At 39.8% G+C, this 11,358-nt stretch overlaps 1 protein-coding gene across 1 annotated transcript; it reads right to left on the bottom strand.

The window, feature by feature from the left end:
- Positions 1–8,015: 8,015 nt before the first annotated feature.
- On the bottom strand, positions 8,016–9,821 carry LOC108404340 (syncytin-1-like). The gene has a single exon (XM_036996437.2). It carries the CDS (start codon positions 9,819–9,821, stop codon positions 8,016–8,018), a length of 1,806 nt encoding a protein of 601 aa, XP_036852332.2.
- Positions 9,822–11,358: the final 1,537 nt, after the last annotated feature.

The raw sequence follows: 11,358 nt of genomic DNA on the forward strand, positions 1-11,358 counted from the left end.
TTCATATTCTAGCACTTACCTCTTTGAATATCAGAGAGTAAAATGGTCTACTTATGCCAACATGTAGGAAAGATAGTAGCTTGATAGTAATGGAAGAGGTGACCTGGGGATTAACCTTCTTAAACAGACATTTAATCAATCCTCCTGTCTTTGGATTTGAATACTCAGATTTTAAAATTACCCAAACCTTCAGTACTCTATCTTTTCCAGGATTCTCTATAGAACATTGTTTTTTTATTTCCACCATGCAGACACTTAATTTTCATTCAAATTTTTTAAAAAATCTGATATGCTAAGTTATTTCATTTGTCTGTCCTCATGTTTTCCAGTTTTGTTGACATTCACAGTCTGCTTTCATCTCCTTTCCCATTATCTTGTTTCTCTGTTTGCTTATTTTTGTTTTTATCTTTAGTGCTGTAATGTCAGAAATATTTTCATCCATTTGGGTCTAACAAGATGTTCTCTGCCTTTAGTTTTGCAAAAAGCTAAATGAAGAACATATAACAAAGAGCAGAAATAATTAAAACTATGCCTCTATATTTTATACTTATTGTTAGAAAAGTACAACTTATAAAAAATAAAATGCAACAAAATGAAACACCAAAAAGGCACTTACTCCTACCTTGAAGCCCTATCCACATAAAATTTTAAAGAAGAGAATTTGGGTAAGAGAGGCAAAGAATTTATTTTGATCAAAGAAATGATAACATCTTTCAACTGAGTTTCACCTCTTGCAGTCAGCTGCTTTTTTCACTCCTCATTTTCATTACTGAACCAATTAAATCATATATTAATTTTTTAGTATGACTTAACATATAACATTTATTATTTTCTAAGACTGAAATACTTTCTAAGGCTGCTTTCCAAAGCTTTCTTTCAAAGGCTACTTTAGACTTTGGATTTTCGAAGTATAGGGACATTTTCAGAGAGCTCAAGCACATTGTATTTCATGTGACACAAATACACAAAATCATTACTTTTTGCTGTGGTACCTAGCACTGTGCTCAGCATATCCATACCACTGTAAATTAGTAGGAAAAAAGTTGTATTTATTTCCATACAGAAGATTCAGTGAGAATGAGAAATCAAGATACATTACAAAAAGCACAATAGAAAATCATAGGATGTTATTTGTCCTGTTACTGCTGGGTGATATTTTACAATTATTATTTAAAGTAAGGGGCAGTAAGGCATAGCATAATCTCTTGGCTGGTTTAGCTTCAAGATAGATTTTCTAAATACTCTAAGAGCAAAGAATCACTGCAAAGAAACAAATAAGGAACAAGGGTGGGGAAGTATTTATCATTAACTTGTAAAGAGAGAAGTGTCATCTGGAGATACATTAAAATACCATATAGTAATTAACATCACAATACAATATGGCAATTATTATTCAGCTGTGTCTAAGTCTGTATAGTCTAAATTTTCCCTACTTTGTCCAGAAATAACATTAGTATATATATATACAGGTCTGAGTTTGGTAAATATGTTGTTAGTATGATTTTATGACCTTATTAAACAAAAAATAGCATATACGTCAATCTAAAAGAAAAAGATTTACAATTATTTCTACATCCCTGTGAAAACAGACCTGATTTTGTGTGTAAATACAAAAGGTGAAGATAGAAATAGAAATAATAACATTATAGAAGAGAGATTAAAGAATTGCATATCTAAACCAGAAAGAAAGAAATTATTAGTATTATGTAAGCAGAGTGCTGTTGACATAGAGAATTATGTAAATTTCCATAAAAACAAAATATTTAGAATTTTCTCTTAAGAGTTAATTTTGTTTTAGCTTTTGTGGGTAAAATTCATACACTGTTTAAAGAAACCACTATTTTTATTAACATTTTTGTGTGTTAATTCTTAATCTGAAGGATTAATTTAAATAAAAATGTATTAATTATGTATTAGTAATAATAATAATAATAATCCCTGTATTTTAAATTAATCCTTAGGATTAAAATGTAAAAGAAATGAATTTAGTGGGAGTTGTAATAATCATGCTTATAGAGATTTTCTGGGATGGAAACAAATTCTCACATTTACATTCAGTTAAAATATTTATGGTTAGTCACAGTTTGTTTTATTTTAAAATTAATTTTAAATTACAGTGTCATAATAATTAATCCTTTTATATAATTGTTAAATTATTCAATGTCTGTGAAGTCACTCGTTTTTATATTTTAGAAACTGATTTGTGTTAGTCTAAGCTTCTATCCAATATCTTTGTTCCTGTTTTCACAAATAATTTATTTTGTCAGTCAACTAATAGTATATTGAACTAAAGCACAGCAGCTTTGAAGTATAGATGAAAATGACATTGAAATTAAATGATTCCAAGTAAAGCATAGATTTGCCTTGCCATTAACAAAAAACAAGCTTCATACACAGACCTGTAACAAAGACTTGAAAATTCTTTAGTAAACACATATTATTCTACATAACTCAATGTTTTTTAAATTGTTACAACTAAACTTGTCTCAGGACCTAAAGAAGTTCTAGCTTATTTAGAGTCAGGACTTTTACCATTTTTAAAATTTACTCTCTTCATTTAAAATTATTTGCCAATTAGCACATATGTTAGTACTTATATATATCAGGGTTGTGGCAAGAAACAGATGGTATAAACTCAAGAGTTTAATAAAGGAATTATTTACAAAAGGAAACCAACAAAGGAGAGTATGATGCTGTAGAGTTCACAACACAGGTACACTTCGGCCTCACTGAGCAAGAAGAGAGATCAACCACCCAAACCAGAGGAGCTGTGTGGGTCAGGAGCTGTGGAGAAGAAGTACACAACTGAAGGTAACCTGGCATAAAGGGAGTCAGGAGAATCAAAATCCTAAATTTTCTTCTAATCTTCACTTCTTCTAAATTATCTTCTATTGGCCAAATCCAATGGTTTGATGTGCAAGGAATTTGGAAACAGACTCTAAATCTATCCCCCAGAGACAAAGAGCAGAGTAGAGAAGATGGACAGCAGCATTGATGGTAGAGTTTGAGCATCACAGCATGGTTAAGGATTTAGGAGAAAATCCATCAATTTTTATTTTCTATAATTGCAGATAAATTACAATATTTCCAGAATCTCTCACCTGTCTTTAGTACATCTCTGTATCAATAGGTGTTTCTAAGGGGTGGAGAGAAGTAGTCCACCACCATAGCAATAGGTGATTACAAGGGGGAGCGAGGGCATATCTGGACCACAGAGGTTGGGTGGGGTCCCTTTTTGCAGCCGGGTCACAAGAGACAAAAGGGGGCAGAAGTGGACAACTGCTTGTAGGCAATTAATGGGTTTCTCACACTTTATTTCTCCCTTTGACTGATTTCAGTTTCAAAGATCACTTGCCCCAGGCTGGGAGAGAGATTTTCCCCCCAGAATTACACCTGGTGGTAGTCAGCAGGACCTCTGAACCCAAAATTTGTCTTCATGGGTGCAATACTTGGATGGGCTGCCTCTGTGGATGGTGGAGAGGTCCCAGTGGCTGCTGCCACTTGGGTTGATGACTCACCCTTAACTCCAGAAGCGGTGGAGGGTGTGGCTTCATCTGGGAAACTGCTGTCCATGGTGCTTCTTCTTGGGGAGCTCCTGGTGGGAAATTGGTCTAAGGTAATGAAGCTCCTAGAGGGGTGCGGCCTTCCATAGAATCAGAGAAGGGCAGAGACACCAGAAGTTGTGGAATTAGCCCTCTTAAAGGTAGAAGACTTCTTAAAGTCCCTGAGTGTTCATGTAGCAGCTGAAATTGTGGAATGTTTTTTCCTCAAGATAGTTGGAAATAGTTATCGAGGAGACACACTTCGGTGTTGCTTGGAGGATCTGGGTGATGACCCATGGGATACACTTAAGAAAGAGAGACAGTTATTGAGAAGATGGGTCGAGGTCCTGGAAGATATGTTAGCAGTGAGGGAATAGACATCAGGAGAATCCAAGTTGCAGGAGGGCATCGGGGAGGGAGAGGAAAGAGTGGTGCCTTCAGCCCTGGAGGTAGTAAGAGGAGATGACAGGGGAATATCAAGGGGTAAAGCCAAGGGCCAAACTGTTTCCAAACCACTGCCAGAGGCACTGGCCTCTACTGTATTGAAGGCACACCAGGTTGTAATTAAGAAAATAAAAATACAAAAACCATGGGCTCCTTAGGGGGATCAGCAGCTCCTTCCCCAGGCTGTGAAGCAATCCATGCTCTACCCCTATACCCAGGATGAGCTTGTGGACATGAGTGTCTGGTTTCAGCAAAAGCCATCAAAACCTCTGCCTAAATGACTTTTGCATCTCTGAGATATGGAGGTGGAAAACATTGTTGTTGGGTTCTGAAATGAGTAGACTGGCTTCTCTGACAACGCACCCTTCCCTCCAGTAGCAGTTGCAAAAGTGCCCATCACACCTCAGGGAATCAGGCCCTTCTGGATTGGCTGACAGAAGCCATCAGGGCAGTTTTTCCTAATCAGGGTGACTTACCATACTTACCTACCAGCTGGAAAATGTATGCAGAGCTCCAGCAGGTGTTATGGGAGCTGGGTATGAAAAATATCATATATAATATGGACCCCAGGGCCCTGATGAGGAGTTGTTCACTGTAGGAATGAGAAATCTGGTGCTCCATATAGCTTCCTCATCTCTCTTTGGGTCCCTAGTGACTATTCTTGCCCTCAACATAGGGAAACCCATGAGTGAGGCTAATTGTACTTTGGCATATCTGGGGGAGGTTGAAACAGTAAGATCACAGAGAAAGTATGGGCTACAACTGAAAGGATGGGTGCAAAGGGCCCCATGAAGGTCTCAAGGACCCAGATGTGGGCTGATTTGATAAAGGCTGGGGTAGTGAACAAAAAACTTGGTGGGAAGCCCAATAGTATATTGTTAGAACTGTGGCACCAATTAAAGGCAGAGTAGCAATTCTAGTGGCTGAGGTCCAGGACATGGAGGCTAGAGTCAAATCCCCATGTCCGACCTGTGTCCCTGCAAGACTTTCTGGGGGACAGTACACAGACTCCACCTGGACCCTCACTACCACAGGATGATGATTGGGTATTGTGGTTTGACTGGAGGGAAAGGTCAAGGTCCCCACCTTGGGGGATGCAGTGGGAATTGAAGGCCACATGTAGAATTAACAATTCATTGGTCTCCCATGAATGTACAATGTGTCCTGGCACTGGTAGACACAGGAGCTAAATGTTCTCTGATTTTTGTCAACTCTAAGTGTTTTCATGGGAACCCTGCTGTGATAGATGGCTATGGGGGTAAGGCAATTAGAGTGAAGAAAGCCCAAATCCCGTTGGGGATAGGGTGTTTATCCCCAAAGAAGTGCACTGTGTACATTTCTACCATCCCTGAATATATTTTTGGAGTAGATATCCTGAAGGGTCTGTGGTTACAGACCACTGCAGGTGAGTTCAGACTGAGGGTATATGTGTCAAAGGCAGTTCTGAAGAAGGGAACATATTAGGCACCCACCTGTAGCTGCCTGTATCTCGGCAGGTGACAAATACTAAGCAATATTAATTGCCTGGGGGACACAAGGTAATTGGAAAAACTCTACAGGAGTTGGAGAAGGTGGGCATCATATAGCCCATTCATAGTCCTTTTAATTCCTGATGTGGCCAGTGAAAAAGGCTGGTCTGTTGACTTATGGACAGTGCTACATTTAAGTGAGTAGCCCTGAAAAGGAGCCTTGAGCCCTGTGGACATGCTAACACACATTTCTGTGTCTCCTATACAACTGTATGAGGAAACTGAAGAGGAGTTATTGAAGCCAGGATATGGTCAGCAGAGCAACATCCTGCTGCCAGTTCCAACTGCATTAAACCTTGGAGACTCTTGTTGAGGTGATGTGACCCTGGTCGTTTAGACACATGGACCAGCAAAAGCTGGCCTTTCTGGCACCTTGGCCAAAAGACCTGGAAGCTGGCCTCCTGTGTATTCTTGCAGTAACAACAGACTGGCCCCCAAATATCATGATAGTGAACCCAAAACGTCTGGGAGGTATGAGCATCTTATGGGGAAGTTTTGTTTTGTCTTTATGGCCAGTGCATGTACCTCTCATAGCCATTTATATTGACCCATCTGTAACTCCCACAGGTATAGGGTGAAGGGTTGGTATACTAGACCAGGATGAGATCCCATTCCTGCCACTGTCTTATCACAGGACCACTCTCTTGCATGCATCCTACCTGATGGACAAGATTTGCCTATGCTGGTGTCATTAAAACATGTATTTTATTGCTCATAAGGTTATTTTCTTCTGCAGCCCCTTTGACATGGCTGCAACTGCCACATAATGATTGCTCTGAACTCCTTACCCATTCAGCTACTGACTGCCTGTGGAATGGGCAAGCTATGGATTTAATCTGCATAGGACTTTGAACCCAGCTGAATCCTCCTGCTTAAGGATTATCATGATTTATTGCTGCTGTTATTGAATGTTATTAGTCTGGTTACAGTGTTCCAGTTTTCTTGTGCAGGGGCCATTGCAGAAAATATAGAGTGAGTAGATTGTGAGGCAAGATTTCTGGAGGGGTGGGCTGTAGGTAAAATTGCAATATTTCCAGAATCTCTCATCTGGCCTTAGTGTATGTCCATATCAATAGGTGATTGCAAGGGGGAGCGAGGGCATATCTGGACCAGAGAGGTTGGATGGAGTCCCTTTGTGCAGGTGGGTTGTGAGAAGAGCAGAAGTGGACGACTGCTTGTAAGCAATAAATGGTTTTCTTCCACTTTATTTTTCCCTTTGACTGATTTCAGTTTCAGAGGTAATTTGCCTCAGGCTGGGGGACAGATTTTCCACTAGAGTTACAATAATTGAGAAATATTCCATATGTTTGGGGAGTAGAATATGAGGGCAGATAAAAGAGAAAGTAGACAGACAATCAGGAGCCAGGCTATGAAAACCTAATATTAGAGAATGAGTTAAGGCTTTAAATTATAGCAAATGATGAGAAAGGTTCTGAGAAAGATGTGTCATGATCATATTTGTGCTATAGAAATATCATGTGGTCTATGATTACACGGGGTGATCAAACTTAAGTTGGTCAATGGGCAAGGATAACACTTTATGAACGATAAGTAGGAAAGCAATGATTTCATTCTTTGAAAGCAAAACATTACTGAAGGAGAAGAAAATTTTGAAATAGGGAAGGTAAGATAATTAGCTCAATTTTAGAAATTTTGAAAGTAAGTTTTCAGTGGAAGAGCCAAGTTAGAAATTCCAGAAAACAGTTGGATATACTAGTTTAACGTTTAGAAAAAAATGGTGAGTTGTCAGCATTGATTTGTTAGCTGTCAACTTAAAATGGTAATTAAAGTGAAGGTAGAGAAAAAAATTAAGTTTCTGGAGGGCACATAGATTTAAAAAGAAAAATAGTACCCATGAAAGCCCCAAGATATATCAAAATTTAAAGGAATGAAGAGTTCGAGAGTTGTTTTCTTTTGTTTAAGGATTATTTTGTCTTAAGCATTTAACTATTCATTAAACGCACACTTAGGAAGTTATATTCTCTCCAGGCATTGTGCAAGGTCTTTGGGACACCATACTAAAGAAGACATACATTGGTCTTTGCCCTTACAGAACTTCGTATTGGTGAATGTCTATTCTGATAAACATATAAACCAACAAATATTAACTATCAAGCATGATTTGAGTTAAAGAAATGAACAGATTTCCATGACTATTCATAGGGGAGTATACTTAGGTGTAAGGCCTTTAAGGCAGTTATGTGAGCTGAAGATGAAGGAAGAGACAGCTAACACGAAGAGTAAGAGTAGAGTACCACAAGTCATTTAAAATGGCAAATGTAAGACTGCTTTTACCAATATCTTAAAGATAACTCCCACATTTTCCTTAACAGATTTTATAATTTTGTTTTTTAACCATGAATCCTCCAATCCATGACCATTGCAAAATCCTCCATTTATTTAGATCTTTTCATTTTTTCTTTCTCTCAAAAATATTTTGTAGTTTTCTACATTTCTACATTTCTCATTACATACCCTTTGCTAGTTTTCAGTATAGAATTCAGTAAAGATTCACACCTTGGTCAGCTAAAGCAAGGCGGTGATAATGAACTTGGATGGGCTTTGCTACGAGGGAGTCAATTTGCTGTTTGATTAACATTGTAAGTTTTTGAAAAGCCCAGGGGCCGAAAGAAAGTACCAGTAGTAATCCTAAAAGAGGGCCTAATATAGGAAGGAGGTACGGGAGGAGTCCATTCAATCCTGTCCAAAGAGGGTTATTCTGGAGTTCTTTCCTTCTTCTCTCGAGATCTTCTTGGAGAATCTTTATCTTATCTCGAACAATGCCTGACTTGTTGGCGTAGAAGCAGCATTTTTCCTGCAAAGCTAAACAGATACCACCCTGTTCTGCTGTGAGGTCTAAACCTCGACGATTTTGCAAAACTACCTCTGCAAGTGAGTCAATTTGGTCTTGGAGATCATTGATTGTTCCTGAGAGAGTTTGAACATCATTAATTAATTGATGGGACAGCTTATGGTAGGAATGTATGGCTATTCCTGCCCCTGCTGTTCCTGTGGCCACTGCGGTAGTAATCCCAAGGCCTACTAGGAGTGGGATAAGCTGGATGGCTCTTTTAGAGCATGGATGCCCTGCTATATACTCAAAGCTGGGTATGGGGATAGGTTCTTCTCCTGGGATAATATCAATATCTGGGAGAATACTGGCTTGCACACATAACCCAGTCCAATTTGAGGGTAAGGCAGTGAAGGCTAGGTTTCCTCCACAGACAAAAACTTGTCCAATAGCGGGGCAGATAGCTGAGGAATAATTAGAAACTTGGGAGCAATTTGTGAAAGAGGCAAATCCTACGTTCACGTCATCACTATTATTCTGGGGCTGCTTTTGTATGCATAGGGATGTGTTAAATCCTACAGGCTGTACTCTAAAAGGTGAGTTAAGAGTACAATTCTGTTCTGGCAGTGTAGTGGTAGCGTTAGTGGGAATTGCGAGGGGCATAGGCGTACCAAGGGTCATGCATAGCCAGCAATTTTCAGCAAGGCTGGGACTAGTAGCGTTTAGTGCGCTATGGGTGGCTTTTAGAATATCAGCAGTCTGGGTGTCAAGATCTATGCCACGAGACTTGGGCAAGGCTAGAGGGTGATACTCTAGGGGAGGGTATATTTCTTTGATAATTTCTTCAATTTTCTTTTGAACTTGGGCTTCTCTTACTTTGTCTGTTGGTCCACCGCCATCAGATATGTGAATCGGGGCTTGCGGTGGCCAGCAAATCGCCTTGCCAATTTGGCCATGGCAGGAGGCTTGTGCATATTTAGAATGTCCTCGGGGGTTGCTATAATCATACTCGCCTCCAAAGGAACCAGCATAACCATTTTGTAAGATGGCTGTTAGATATTTTTTGCCATCAGCACCAGTGCACTGTTGGACAGTGCGGTAACAGGTAGAGTGTAATTCAGTGGCTTTTTGGCAGGGGTCGGGACAAGGCCCTGGTTTGCCATTAATTGTAGGTATAATTTTGGGCTTTTTTACACATTTCCAGGACAGGGGCTGCCAACCTCTTCCGGATGAAAATCCGCCTGCAGAGATATCTGCTGTGAGGTATGCTATTTTATCTTGGCAGTCTATAGGTCCTCTGGTGGTAAGCTGAGGTCCAGCTATTAGTTTTTCCCCTTGAGATGTTATTTGTTTATGTCCTCCCAGACTAGGGTCTAAATCCATTACTCCTCCCTTACAATCACAAGGGCTTCCAAACAACTGAATGTAGAGTTCTTCTCTAGTTGGAGGGGGCCCAAATCCTCCTAAGACAGCAGTGACTATTACAGTAACGATAAGGGAATGGATAGCGGACATGATGATGTTTTAGGGTTTAATGAAAATAGGCAAGATTACTGGTAGTGGGCTTACAACTGTGCTAACAAAGGTCAGGTGGGCTTACCTTGTCCAGTGATGATGAACACTTATCTTCTTCCTGAAAGGCAAGGAAAAACTGTTCTCAGGGTGGATTCTCCTCCCTGGAATGTATTAAGTTATTACAATTTTGTTTTGAAGAAGTATTGATGGGCTTAACAAGGCGTTCGGGTAACCATCGAGGTCCGTTTCCTTGCGTATCATATACACAGGCGTGACCTCTACCCCAGATAAGGACTGGGTCGGGACCATGCCATTTAAAAGTTAAAGGATCTTTCCATAGGACTTCTGCAAATTGGGTTTTTGTTTCTTGGTGCCACAACCTGTCGGCGGCTGACTTATTGTGGCTATCTAATTGTAAGAAATTGAGTGTAAATAAAGCATGATTAAGGAGGTTTTTTGGAGAGCCTCTTATAGGGTACGCTGTGTTGGTTTTAAGTTTGTTAATTGTACTCTTTATTGTCTGATGGGCTCGCTCGACTATTCCTTGTCCTTGGGGGTTGTACGGGATACCGGTGATATGCTTAATTTGAAATTGATGACAAAAATTTTGGAATGCTTGCGAAGTGTATCCAGGTCCATTGTCTGTCTTAATAGTCTGAGGCTTACCAATAACAGTAATGCATTGAAGAACATGGGCTATGACATTCTTAGTGGCCTCTCCACTGTGAAGGGTGGCAAATATAAAACCACTGTAAGTATCAATAGTTACATGGGTATATTTAAGAGCTCCAAATTCAGGAATATGGGTAACATCCATTTGCCAGATCTCATTAGGGAGTAAACCTCTCGGGTTGACTCCTAAATGGGGGAGGGGCAGTGAGGTAACACACCCTGAACAGTCTTTAACAATCTGCCTAGCTTGTTCTCTAGTAAGTTTAAATAAAAGCCGAAGAGTGTGAGCATTCACATGGTGAAGAGCATGATATTGACTAGCTTTGGTAACTGCATCGGTTGTAACGGAATATGTGAAGCAGGTATTTTGATCTGCAAGGGCATTGCCTTGGGAGAGGGGACCAGGAAGGTCGGTGTGGGCTCGTAGGTGCCCAATATAGAAAGGGGCTTGTCTGCGTAATATAAAGGTTTGGAGTTGTTGGAAGAGGGAAACAGCATTGGTAGAGGGCTTAATGTGAGGGACTGTTTCTAGAATAGGAACTGAATATGCTATATAAGCACTGTCGGTATACAGGTTAAAAGGAACTTGGCTCAATACTTTGAAAATCTGTAGGATAGCAAATAATTCTACAAGCTGAGCTGATTTGAAAGGTGATTGAATGCTGTGACTCTGTGAATTAATAACATAGGCAGCTATACCCGAGGAGGAGCCATCAGAGAAAACTAAAGGGGCGTTGTCTAAGGGAGTGGATGAGGTTATTTTTGGGAAAATAAAAGGATGTAATCGTGAAAATTGTAGGAGTTTGTGTGAGGGATAATGATTATCTATTTTACCTTGGAAAGAAGTAAGGGCTATAATCCAATC

This window comes from Manis javanica, chromosome 4 (assembly GCF_040802235.1).
Source record: "Manis javanica isolate MJ-LG chromosome 4, MJ_LKY, whole genome shotgun sequence".
Lineage (NCBI taxonomy): Eukaryota > Metazoa > Chordata > Mammalia > Pholidota > Manidae > Manis > Manis javanica.